General features: G+C 40.2%; 1 protein-coding gene across 2 annotated transcripts in view; it reads left to right on the top strand.

Annotated features, from left to right (window-relative positions):
- OSBPL3 (oxysterol binding protein like 3) overlaps positions 1–13,823 on the top strand; it is a 210,007-nt gene that overhangs the window by 135,846 nt on the left and 60,338 nt on the right. For both annotated transcript variants that reach the window (XM_069729873.1, XM_069729874.1), the window contains 6 exons: positions 13–126; positions 5,230–5,397; positions 8,753–8,879; positions 10,717–10,820; positions 12,241–12,336; positions 13,507–13,660. In XM_069729873.1, the coding sequence (XP_069585974.1) occupies positions 13–126; positions 5,230–5,397; positions 8,753–8,879; positions 10,717–10,820; positions 12,241–12,336; positions 13,507–13,660 (763 nt within the window). The remainder of the gene's footprint in view (positions 1–12; positions 127–5,229; positions 5,398–8,752; positions 8,880–10,716; positions 10,821–12,240; positions 12,337–13,506; positions 13,661–13,823) is intronic.

Below are 13,823 nucleotides of genomic sequence, written 5' to 3'. Positions count from 1 at the left end.
TTGTGTTTCTAGATTGAAAAGGGTAAACTACATGGCTGCATTGATGTTGGGCTATCTGTGATGTCAGTAAAGAAATCAACGAAGTGCATTGATCTGGATACCGAGGAACATATATACCACCTCAAGGTATTGTCAAAGAGTACACAGCAAAAACAGATCCGATGCTGCTCAAGGAGAACAACGGGGCAATCAGAATTTCAAGTTAAAATGTCACTTTATTGCAGTTCCATATGTCGACACAAAAGTGTTTCGTGTGCGAGAGGCTCAAGAGGAAGCGTGTTTCATACGCGAAACTGCTGTCGGCCACTTTTGTCTCTACATTCTCTTTTATGGAACAGCAGTAAAGTGACATTTTAACGTGAAGTGGTGCCCCATTTTTTCCTTGCACCTAAACTTTTAAGTCCAAAGGGCAGTCCTAATCAATGACCTGCAACAAAGGCTGTCAGTCACTGATAAGACCGCCCACTGGACTCTTAAGTCCTAAAAAGTAAAGGACTCAATCAATATGTTTCAAGTTATAATAAATCTTTTTACACGCAGATGATCGGGCTGCTTGTTCAAAGAAACTGTTTTCCTTTAAATTTAATCCGACTAATTGTAGAATTTTTTTTAATTTACTCCAAGCTGAAATTATCTCCCGTAGGGGGGTGTTCTGTTTCTTATTCATCGTTTGAGAGGAGACGTGGTTGGGTGTACTTTAATTGTAACGGTCTGCCATTCTGTATTCCAGCATTTCATCTTCATCAATAAAACAGATGAAATTTGGCATTTTTCTTCAAATTTATTATGACAGCCACAATTTCAGCAATTCTTTTACGGCGCTTTTTTATTTATTTTTTCTCGTTAGATCCATCACAGTGAAGTTGGCATGTGTCAGCTGACAGATGATCTTGTGCACACATTTCTTTGTGATTTCATTCACTGACTGTCTCGGCTAGTAAACAAATTTATGAACGCTCTCAAATTATGAGCCAGAGCAGGTGGGAAAACAGCAAGTTATTCTCTGTGATTACCCATCACCGAACCCAACCAGATGGCTTTTAACGCCGATTTGTAGCAAAAAAAAATAAAAAAATGTTGTTTTCAAATGCGCACACAGGGCTCCGGACCAGAAATACACTGGGGCTTTCAATAAATAAAATGAAGGAATTATGCCGCTTGCTCTGTCACCAATTTTCCCATGTGGATAACTTTGGATAGTTTTCTGTACAAATTATTATAGATCAATCAGTTAGAGATTTTTCAGCAAAGAGAAATTAGCTTAAAAACCACACAAAATAGTGTAAAGCATAAAATAAAAAGTAAGATACTCCACTTATTGATGCCTTGCTTTTCCCTTTCTGTCACTGGTCCCATGTTGGCCTCTACTTTCTGCATAATCAATAACATCCCAAAGGACAACATAGGGACATGCGTGTGGCGCTGTAGTGGATCACGTGTCTCTCTGCTAGGACGTCATCGCTCCATTTACAGCATGGTGTCATTTTAGAAATCTCCTTTGAAGACTTACCTGGCATGAACGTACAAGGATGGCAGACACAAGGGCCTTTATTAGGCCTAGGAAATCAAAAATCCCATTGGCACCCCATGATTACATGGACTGCAGCATATAAGGGGTTAAACTGCTAGCTCCACCTGTGGCAGTTACATATGGGTGCAGGCGGGACCGCCAGAACTACCGCCAACTCAACATGTCAACATGCATGTTAGAGGTGCTATTTTGTTCTGTTTCCTAAACTGCTTGTAGGAAAATGTATCATGCTGACAATAAAATTGATTGACTCTGTAATGCAGTGTTTCCCCAACTGCAGTCCTCAGGAGCCACCAACAGGTCATGTTTTCAGGATTTCCTTAGTATTGTACAGGTGATAATTCTATCACCAACAGAGGTGGTAATTCCATCACCAGTGCAATATTAAGGAAATCCTGAAAATCTGGTCAGTTGGTGGCTCCTGAGGACTGGAGGTGGGGAAACCCTGCTATGTAATGTGTAGACAGCCTGGGTCTGCCAGAGTCGGAGCCACTTTAAATAAACAGCTATTCAATCTGATCCTAACAGGACATGAGGGCATGTAGACACGGGCTGTCCCTTCATCTTTAAAGATTAAGAAAACCTATACAGAGATAGGAGTACTAGCCAAAGATAACTTATAGAAAAAGGAAGATGTCAGACATCAGCATAAACCACACACGGGAACTCCAAATACAGAACAAAATGACAACAAACAAAATGATATCCTAAAATTCATATACAAAAATATGGATCAATCTGATAAGTATAGATATATCGTGGAGTAAAAATTAATACATGTAATTTATCAACCTCATGATTATTATAAATACATACAGTACAGACCAAAAGTTTGGACACACCTTCTCATTTAAAGATTTTTCTGTATTTTCATGACTATGAAAATTGTACATTCACACTGAAGGCATCAAAACTATGAATTAACACATGTGGAATTATATACTTAACAAAAAAAGTGTAAAACAACTGAAAATATTTCTTTATATTCTAGGTTCTTCAAAGTAGCCACATTTTGCTTTGATGACTGCTTTGCACACTCTTGGCATTCTCTTGATGAGCTTCAAGAGGTAGTCACCAGGAATAGTTTTCACTTCACAGGTGTGCCCTGTCAGTTTTAATAAGTGGGATTTCTTGCCTTATAAATGGTGTTGGGACCATCAGTTGTGTTGTGCAGAAGTCTGGTGGATACACAGCTGATAGTCCTACTGAATAGACTGTTAGAATTTGTATTATGGCAAGAAAAAGGCAGCTAAGTAAAGAAAAACTTTTTGTCTGTACTGTATATGGACAAGTGTCACTCAAGCATAGAAATAAAAAAAAAAAAAATATTGCAGCATTTATAGGGGCGTGGACATTAACCCCTATCTGACCTCGGACGGGATAGTACGTCCGAGGTCAGATTCCCTGCTTTGATGCAGGGCTCCGCGGTGAGCCCGCATCAAAGCCGGGACATGTCAGCTGTTTTGAACAGCTGACATGTGCCCGTAATAGGCGCGGGCAGAATCGCGATCTGCCCGCACCTATTAACTAGTTAAATGCCGCTGTCAAACGCAGACAGCAGCATTTAACTACCGCTTCCGGCCGGGCAGCCGGAAATGACGTCATCGCCGACCCCCGTCACATGATCGGGGGTCGGCGATGCGTCAGGATGGTAACCATAGAGGTCCTAGAGACCTCTATGGTTACTGATCGCCGGTGGCTGTGAGCGCCACCCTGTGGTCGGCGCTCACAGCACACCTCCATTTCTGCTACATAGCAGCGATCAGCAGATCGCTGCTATGTAGCAGAGCCGATAGAGTTGTGCCTGCTTCTATTGCCATATGCTATTGAAGCATGGCAAAAGTAAAAAAAAAAAAAAAGTAAAAAAAAAATGTGAAAAAAATAAAAAAAATATAAAAGTTTAAATCACCCCCCTTTCGCCCCAATCAAAATAAATCAATAAAAAAAAAATCAAATCTACACATATTTGGTATCGCCGCGCTCAGAATCGCCCGATCTATCAATTAAAAAAAGCATTAACCTGATCGCTAAACAGCGTAGCGAGAAAAAATTAGAAGCGCCAGAATTACGTTTTTAGGTCGCCGCGACATTGCATTAAAATGCAATAACGGGCGATCAAAAGAACGTATCTGCACCAAAATGCTATCATTAAAAACGTCATCTCGGCACGCAAAAAATAAGCCCTCAACCGACCCCAGATCACGAAAAATGGAGACGCTACGAGTATCGGAAAATGGCGCAATTTTTTTTTTTTTTTAGCAAAGTTTGGATTTTTTTTCACCACTTAGATAAAAATAACCTAGCAATTTTAGGTGTCTATGAACTCGTAATGACCTGGAGAATCATAATGTCAGGTCAGTTTTAGCATTTAGTGAACCTAGCAAAAAAGCCAAACAAAAAACAAGTGTGGGATTGCACTTTTTTTGCAATTTCACCGCACTTGGAATTTTTTTTCCCGTTTTCTAGTACACGACATGCTAAAACCAATGATGTCGTTCAAAAGTACAACTCGTCCTGCAAAAAATAAGCCCTCACATGGCCAAATTGACGGAAAAATAAAAAAGTTATCGTTCTGGGAAGGAGGGGAGTGAAAAACGAACACGGAAAAATGAAAAATCCCAAGGTCATGAAGGGGTTAATGTCATGCAAATAAAAGGTTCAGGACATATGATAGCTAGGACATAAAGAGATATTCAAAACCGCAAGTTAATCACCTATGTCCAGAATGAAAAACAAGCTAATGCTCAAACATGTACCCAAAATAGGTAATGCAGAAATAATATGGAAACAACCCTGTAAAGAGGTATGTGAACCAAAATGGTAGACGAATAGGAGGCAAGATAAAACCTGTGTGGTAGCGAAGGAACAGCCCTGGCAAACGTTTCGCATACAGCTTCCTCCGAGGCACCCCTTATGAAGGGTTCATATATCTCTTTACAGGGTTGTGTTCGGGAACTCGCGCACGCCCAAGATACTCGAATAACACCTGAGCATGCTCGGATAACACGTTATCCGAGCACATTCGCTCATAACTGGTAGAGACATAAAAGGCTAAAATCTGGAAAAAGAAAAATTAACAAGCCGGTTATGTTGTTTCCATTATTATTGTCAGATGGCAAGTTAAGCTATTTTTGCAAGAAAGCTGGGTGGCAGAAAATATGGCAGCTGTTATAACTCTTAACGTGTAACTGTTGTAAGAGAACTTGTAGCAGAATGTCTGTCTGCCTCCCACCTCCGCCCCTATCTCAGGAATTGGAAAATATGTCTCCGCTGAAGACATATTCTACCTGTCAGTAGTGAACATTGAAAATTTAAAGGGCAGAGAAAAAAAGCAGATTTCACTAATAAGAGATATTATAAAGTTTCTAATTTTCATGTGCACTGTGATTTAAAAAAAAAAAATTAAGTTTAATTTTGTAAAATGTCACTACTAGTGATGAGCGAATATGCTGATATAACGTCTTATCTGAGCGTGCTCGGGTGTTATCAGAGTATCTTGGGTGTGCTCGGATAATATGCTTGAGTCCCCGCGACTGCCTGATGCGCGGCTGTTAGACAGCAGCAAAACAAGCAGCCGCTGGGACTCGAACATATCCAAGCACGCCCCAGATATTCAGACAACATGTTATTCCAGCACGTTCACTCATCACCAGTCACTGCTTTGCTTTTAGTAACAATTTCTCTGTGGTTTACTACAGGTGAAACCTCCGGAGGTCTTTGAGGACTGGGTACTGAAGCTCCGTGACCACCGTCTTTATCGTCAGAATGAAATTTCTGTGTTTCCCCATGATATAAATGCCCCATTTTACCCACTTCTCTCAACCACAGAATCTACTTCCAGTTTTGACCCCATCTCCAGTCCACAGGTGTGTGAATACAAGGATGTGGTCTGTCCCGCCCATGAGCAGTAATACTAGTACTATACAGTGCCAAGTAGAACTTACTGCTAAGCCTTTCTAGAATATATAAAGGGTTGTTTGGGCTTCAATATGTTTTTAGTGCTGTTGCCAAGTTATTTTTCTAATGTATTTTTTATTAGAAATATGCCACTTCTCTGCCCTCCTCCGCTCGTCACATGTAAACCCTGCAGTGATGGCTTTATTGTCCTTTGTTCCTTCCTCTGCACATTGTATGAAGAACCTCTCTGGACAGTGGACGTGTGGCCTCATCACATCACCACTTCATCCAATAGATGTTCATATTAGCGGCCACATCTTGTGGTCCCGTCGGCTGCCGCAGAGAGCTCTTCTCCTTACAATGTGCACAGAAAGTGATTGGGCATAATGCAGAATGTGCTATGGCTGCCATGTGAACACCCAACAATGGAAACCAGGAGGAATTAAAGTTTGGAAGTTTACTACAGTGCATAAAAGTGATTCACCTCTGTAGCCATCCTTGGATGAGGTTAGAATAACTTCATCGATGTGGCGGCCACAAGAATAGGGTCTATAAAACCTGACGAGTCCAACTCTTTCCATGTCTCCCTTTTAATAGAATAGGATTTACCAAAATGAAGTACTTCACTGTGCCACGCTGTTTACATAGCTCTTATTCATGCCCATGAAAATTATGCCAACAATCCATTCAGTTGTGCATTATCCGTTCAGTTGTGCATTTTTAGCCGTTTAGTTGTGCATTGTCATCCGTTCAGTTGTGCATTATCCGTTCAGTTGTGCATTTTTAGCCGTTCAGTTGTGCATTGTCATCCGTTCAGTTGTGCATTTTTAGCCGTTCAGTTGTGCATTGTCATCCGTTCAGTTGTGCATTTTTAGCCGTTCAGTTGTGCATTGTCATCCGTTCAGTTGTGCATTTTTAGCCGTTCAGTTGTGCATTGTCATCCGTTCAGTTGTGCATTTTTAGCCGTTCAGTTGTGCATTGTTAACCGTTCAGTTTTGCATTGTTAACCGTTCAGTTTTGCATTTTTAGCTGTTCAGTTGTGTATTTTAGCTGTTCAGTTGTGTATTTTAGCTGTTCAGTTGTGTATTATTAGCTGTTCAGTTGTGCATTGTTAACTGTTCAGTTGTGCATTTTTAGCCGTTCAGTTGTGTATTTTTAGCTGTTCAGTTGTGTATTTTTAGCTGTTCAGTTGTGTATTTTTAGCTGTTCAGTTGTGCATTTTTAGCTGTTCAGTTGTGCATTGTTAACTGTTCAGTTGTGCATTTTTAGCCGTTCAGTTGTGTATTTTTAGCTGTTCAGTTGTGCATTTTTAGCTGTTCAGTTGTGCATTGTTAACTGTTCAGTTGTGCATTTTTAGCCGTTCAGTTGTGTATTTTTAGCTGTTCAGTTGTGTATTTTTAGCTGTTCAGTTGTGTATTTTTAGCTGTTCAGTTGTGCATTTTTAGCTGTTCAGTTGTGTATTTTTAGCCGTTCAAGTTGTGCATTTTTAGCTACGGTATTTTAGTTATGCATTTTTATCTATTTTAGTTATGCACTTTTGGCTATTAAGTTATGTATTTTTAGCTATTTTAGTTATGCATTTTTATCTGTTTTATTTATGCATTTCTGGCTATTTAGTTACGCACTTTTAGCTCTTTTTTAGTTTTGCATTTCTTGCTATTTAGTTATGCATTTTTGGCTATTTAATTATGCATTTTTGGCTATATAGTTGTGCACTTTTAGCTGTTCTTTTTCTGTTTGTCTCCTTGTCCTGTAGTTTGACATTTTCATTACACTGTGTCACTTACTCTTGTCATCTGCTTGTCAGGTACATGTCCTAGCTGAGTAAATGTCAGATGTTTGCTGCTGCCACAGCTATATAAGGAACACTCTCTACTTGCTCTGTACCATATGTTTTATCAGATGGGCTTTACATGGCCTCCCAATAAGCGATTTAGAAATGTACAAGATGTAGAACAGCGGACCCCAATCTTTTATATCCCGTGAGCCACACATGTATATATATATAATTTTCATTGTTGGTCTGTGCCATATTCAAGGCCAAAAAGTTCACCTGCGAACACAGAGAAACGCGAGGATTCAATTTTTGAAAGAATAATTTCAGTTTGAAATATAACAAACAAAATGGCATGAGATTGATTAAATTGGCTCTGTGTATAGGGTATATCTATGGATATTATATTGTAGCAAGGGTGTATGGGCAGAACTGTGGGATGTAATGGTGGTCCCATTGTGGGGCATTGCGTGCCACAAATGGCTACTAAACCAATTTTTGGCAACTTTAGGTTTGGTAATGGAGGGTTTTTACTTTTTGTGATTGTTTTGTCACTGTTGTGGTAATGTTTTGTCCTTAGGGATGTAATAGATACAAAATAGATATCAACAGCAGCAGCATCAACACATACTCTATTTAGTCCTATGGGGTTTAAACTGGACATTCCCTTTAAAGTTGCCAAAAAAAAGTTATTCTATTTTTCACTGATGTACATGCCGCTGTCCTCCTGAATCTGGCATTGTTGCTTTAGTTTTTTTTTTTTTCCTGTTCTTCTCCATTCCTGAGAAATGGCCCCTTTTTGGGCCATGGCCACTTGGCTAAAAAAAAGGCTACATTTAGAAATCAGGATGAAAGGGCTATATATCGGGAACAGAAAGTCGCAGGAAAAGAAAATAGCAGTTTGAGCGAAAAAAAGTAAACATATTTATGGCAAGTGACAGGTCCACTTTAAGTAATCCTATTATTGCTAAAAGATAAAGTAATGGATTGGATATGCATTAACGGAAAACTGTCACTGGGATTTTGCCACCTAATCTGACAGCACCTTGATGTAGAAGCAGATACCCTAGTTCCAGTGATGTGTCACTTACTGGGCTACTTAGTGTAGTTTTTATAAAATTACTTTTATCGGCAGGAGGGTTATCACTAGGTAGTCCAATCAGGTAGTCCATCCACGCACTCACTACTGATTAGCAGCTTTCTGCCTATGCACAGTGTATACAGAAAGCTGCCAATAAGTGATGTGGGTGGGGTTATACAGAGCTCAGCATTCAGAGAACTGCTAGATCTGCAGAAGATAAAGCCGATTTCAATCCAAATGGCAGCAACCAGTAAAGAAGCATTGCTAGAATCAGGGTCTCAACTCCTACGTCATTCTGCTCTCAGATCATATGGCAAAAACTTGTTGATAAATTCCCTTTAATGAATTATAACTCATGACCTGTTTTATTATTTAGCTGTCTTAAATGTATAATGTGGTTTAACATATATTGGGAATATCCTGATAATTAAGCGTTCATTAATATGTGATTTCTTGCTTACTACCCCAGGAAATTCAATTCACCAGGCAGAATTCACTGAAGCTGGCAGGGGGCCTAAACTTTTCCTGTTTAAATAATGAAAGCAAAGTTCCAGCCTGGCTCCAGTCTAATGATGATATGGATAAATGTGCTAAAGGTACCGAAATACATTGCAGAAAGTTGTGGCGCCATCGCAAGAAAGCACGATAAATAATTAATCTGATTTATAATGCTGCGGTTATTTTTCACGTGCTTGGCTTGTGTATTTAGAAGCTGCCTGGGCAGCACTTCTCCTCCCTTCATTGTATTACAGTTTAGTATTGTATAACAGATGGAGCAGAATAGATTGCGGAGAGCGTGACGCCATGGCATTTATGTCTTTGGACTTTAATAATCAGCCACTGGCTTTGAATGTCCTTAATGAATCATAAGTTGCAAAATAATCATTTTTGGACATGATGAACTTCTTCACTGAATCCCGCTCCATCTGTAAGGCTCAGTTATTGCCACTGCCACCATGTAAGACCGCCGTCCTATCCACTATAGAAATAAATCCGTTCTCCATATACAAAGAATAACTTGGATTTCACGTGAAATAACAATGGAAACCTAATGTCTTCCATTTTTTTCATCCGTTTTCCTACAAAGCCCCATAGACTTGTATGGCCGACTGTGATCTGCAGAAATGTATGAAAATACGACAAGCACTGAATTTATTGGAATAGACACATGGGTCTTACATAACAATGGACGCGTGAATAGTTCCAATAAATTCTATGGGTCTGCCCACGGATGAGAAAAACTGAAGTTTGAATGTAGCCTAAGGATATGTTCAACGCAGCAGATTATTCTACATCAAAAACCAGAGTGTTGGCAGGAAATACTGTGTAAAAATACATGCAGTTTTGGTGTGTTTTTGAAGCGATTTGATTTGCGTCGCCCCCCCCATTAATTGGAATGGGTGAAAAATTCTGAAAGAATTGACTGGCTGTGGATTCCATAAAAAGCTCACCGGTTCAAAAAATAAACGTAGGGAAAAAAAACACAGCGTGTCAATGAGATTTTAGAAACCTCATTTACTTTACGGATAGTGTAAAACAACATTTTTTTTTCTGCACCCCAAAAAAAGCGAGAAAAAAAATTCCTGCAAAAATGTCACATGTGAACATCCCCAATCCGGTGAATGCATTTTTAGTCTGTGCACCAGGCGGATAACTCCCGGACCTGAGCTTTCCCTGCTGAGGTTAGATGACACCTATCATGGAGGCCATGCATGCACTAGTTTGTCGCTTGCATGTTGTTTGTACTATTTTCCATGTTTTTTTCTATGAAGAATGGCCAATTAGACTCCCCATTCATCTAGTGGCCTTAAAGGGTTTGTCTAGTTCAGCAGTATTAATGACCTATACTTAGTGGCCGCTTCTAGGTATGGTCTATTCTGCAGTACCCAACAATGGCTGCTACACATCCGGCCACCGCTGAATGATGGGGTGCTGAATGTTGGACCCCCCACCCTTCTGATATTGATCCAGAGGATAATGATGATCACCTGACAAGACAGCCCCTTTAAAGAGAGCCAGTTCCTCTCTAGACCTTCGGAAATATCTAGAATTAATAACTGAGGAACCCAGGAAAGCAGAGTCCAAAGTAAGCTCCAGAATTGGTATTTCAAGATGAATCCAAAACGCATTAGGAGAGCAAAAATCCACTATGAAAAAGGTTGCCCTCCTAAATCACTCAGGAGATCTGGCCCCATTTTGCCAAGAAATATACAATGTGAATGTGTCCAAACCCTATGGTTGGGTGAGATTTTACGTTCAGTCATTTTGGTTTTTATCAAAGCTTCTCAGTGAGCGATGTTTGTGCATCATGTTTTTTGGCCAGGGATACATATCTCCGCAAGTGAGCAATTGAAGGTTTCAGGGCTGTTGGGTTCAGCATTAAATAACTTGGCAGGATAGTATTTCACAGCAGTGCTGTTCTTCGCTCCGCAGACCTTTCACAGTGTCACAGCTATCTGGTGGAAATGAGTCAACTTCTTCAAAACATGGAGGTTCTTCATAGGACATATTCTGCACCTGCAATAAATGCCATCCAGGTATCATGAGAACCTTTTCAGATACGTTACTTGCACTTTTAACCATTAAAATGTTACTTCCTTTTTTTTATACAAGCTGAATACTTTGTATTTTTGTGAATATCTATTGTTAGAGATCTGCATTTGTATGCTCCTCTCTTACCACATTTTTGTGGCATATTTTAGAACCTTAAGACTCCCATACACATTAGTTGGCTTTTACGATCATCGTTTGGCCAACAACTATGTTCCCAACTACTCCGTACATACGAACACTCAGTTCGGCTGACTATTCTTGTGCTTTCCATGAAAAGTGTCTGACAACGGCTTAGATCCAGGGTGAACAAAAGGATCGGCCATTTTAGTCTGTCGGGTTACTCTGGAGCCCCCATACACATTACATTGACCGCCAATCCCACCAATATTGACCGTTTCGGCTAACGTGTGTACAACCCTGCCTACAGTGGACAACCATGTAATGCGTTTATTAATGTCAAGAATTGTCCAAATATAAAAAAATCATAATAAGTAAAAAGTTTAAGTTGATGATTGTCTACATGCAGCATAAAATCCATCTGTATACATCAGATGGCTGTTGGCTGGATGATGCTTTGCTCAATCGTTCAACCAACAACCATCTTGGGCGGCTCGTAGAGTAGCGCTTGCTCGGCTGCCAATAGACTTCTTTTCTGGCAACTTCTCTCCGGGAGAACAATACGATCAGCAAACCTAAATAATCATTGCCCAATCAGTTGGCCGGGGCCACTATACATAGTAGAGTGTTGGCCTGTCGATAATTGGCGCATTGATATTTTGCGTGTATGGCCACCGCTCCACTCACAACACTTTGACATACTGTCATGTGTTAGACCCCAGAGAGCTCGCATTCAGGAGATCCAGGCTCTCATATGCAGGGAACATATGCACGTCTGTAATCAAGAAAACAAACATAAAGAAATATTAGGGAAATGTTTTCATCTGTCTCTTATGCCAACATCCATTTTGACTTTTGATTAAAATAAATAAAATAATAAATTCCTACTTTCTACTTCATTGCTTTTAACATTTAGAACAATGCATTTTTTGAACAATAAAATATCCTACTGTTTTATGTCTGCAGTTCTGAGGCACATCAATATTTAAGTATATAAAAATGCAAACGTTTATCGAGCCTTTTATCAAACTATCGGATAGGCGGTTTCAGTGGGTGGTGAAGGTCCCATTTCCAGGATCTGTTAAATGCAGCGTTGACCATGCAGAGTCCATACAGATCCCGCTAATGTCTCACTGCTTGGCGTCCTCTGCAGCCACAATACCGTTTCTGGCTCTGATTTAGCTGAGGCTTTGGCTTGTGGTTTTGTATGTTAGTGTAGCTACCGCTCAGTAAATGTTAGATTTCCTGGAAACCATTCTGATCTCTGCTCTTAATGTCTTGGGGAAGGTTGGTGCTCTCGAAAGTCCCAAGAAAGAGAAAGGAATACACAGGAAGAAGTGGAGGACAAAAGGCAATAACAAAGATGCTAAAGGATCCTTACAGGTAGCAGTATATGTTCCTCTCCTTCTTTTATTGATTGCTATGAAAACTAACAAATTAATCATTGATCTCTGTTGACAGAATGTATTTTTTTTACTATTGACCTTAAACTGGAGAATAATCAAAATATATGTGCTTGGTTTTATTGGAACAGGGACCCTGGTGTAATGGAAAGTTTTGTTCCCTCTTGCCATTTTAGATATTTTTTTCTCAGAATTTCTGCTTACAAATCGATTTAGTGAGAAGATGTACAGTATAAACAGTCCATTTAATTCCTCTTAATGGTCCAATAAATATGGTGCCCGAATGATACCCCATTTTTTCCCTAGACCCTCACTGATCGACAGGTGGAAGCAGCATGATGTAGGCACACGAACATTGATTCCAGCGATGTGACACTTGCTGGGCTGTGTTTTGCTGTTTTAATAAAATCAATGTCTTATAAGAAGTAGCTTACCACTAGAGGGCTTGGTGTCTCCTGCCTCCTGGTCCAACCCCGCCCCCACCACTAATTAGCAGCTTTCTGTCAATACACAGTGTACACAGGAAGCAGCCAATCAGTGGTGTGGGCGGGGTTATACAGGACTCCGCATTCCGAGCTCTGTTAGATCTGCAACTGCTGCACCCAGGAAACCAAGTGAAACATCAGTGGAATCAGGGTCTCTGTCAGTATATAATGCTGCTGTCAAATTACATAGCAACGCCTGCTGACAGATTCCCTTTAAATAATACTCTGGTGGCTAATTCTGTGTGGCATCTGGTACTGGTATTTAGCATCCATGTTAAGATAGGCATTGGGTGATTGCTAACTTTGCAGCGCTTTAACATCTGCTCTTCCAATCCTGATTTTCCTACTTTGCAGGCAGATAGAAGTTGGGAGGCCAACAGCAGTGGAGACGCCGTGGGTCGCAGCTCCCTGCTGTAGATGTAATGTTCAGCATGTAGCCATAACCCTTTCTGGCATTAGTGTAGAAATGCTACTTGTCCTCTCCCTATGCTCCTGTATATAAATCCATTCTTCCTGAGGTCAGGTTGAACGAACGGAAATAAATTGTTACATTAAAATGGAGGTAAAAGAAATATTTCTTCCATTTATCGCTTTGTACTTTCTGCCCAAGCAGAGCTATAATCCATCAATGTGTAACGCTGGGTTTTAATTAATTTTTAATATAGGTGCCGCCAACCATTGCTGGGAATACAAGATTGCACGCCTCCAACCCAAACCTCTCCACCATAGATTATACCGAGGAGAAACAGTACTCCAGCGGATCGGACAGCTCCGAGTTCTCCAAGATGCAGGATGATTTGTGTCATATTGCACACAAAGGTGGGAGAGTCCTAGTTACTCTGAAACTATATAGAATGTAGTCATTGAATATATGAAATTGGACCTGCGTTATTGCTGTTTGCTGCACAAAATGGCCAAAGTAACTGACAGCACACTCTGCATGCACACTTACTGATAGATGGCTGTCAGTCAGTGATAGGAC

This window comes from Ranitomeya imitator, chromosome 6, assembly GCF_032444005.1.
Source record: "Ranitomeya imitator isolate aRanImi1 chromosome 6, aRanImi1.pri, whole genome shotgun sequence".
Lineage (NCBI taxonomy): Eukaryota > Metazoa > Chordata > Amphibia > Anura > Dendrobatidae > Ranitomeya > Ranitomeya imitator.
This window is presented reverse-complemented; position numbering and strand designations above follow the sequence as displayed.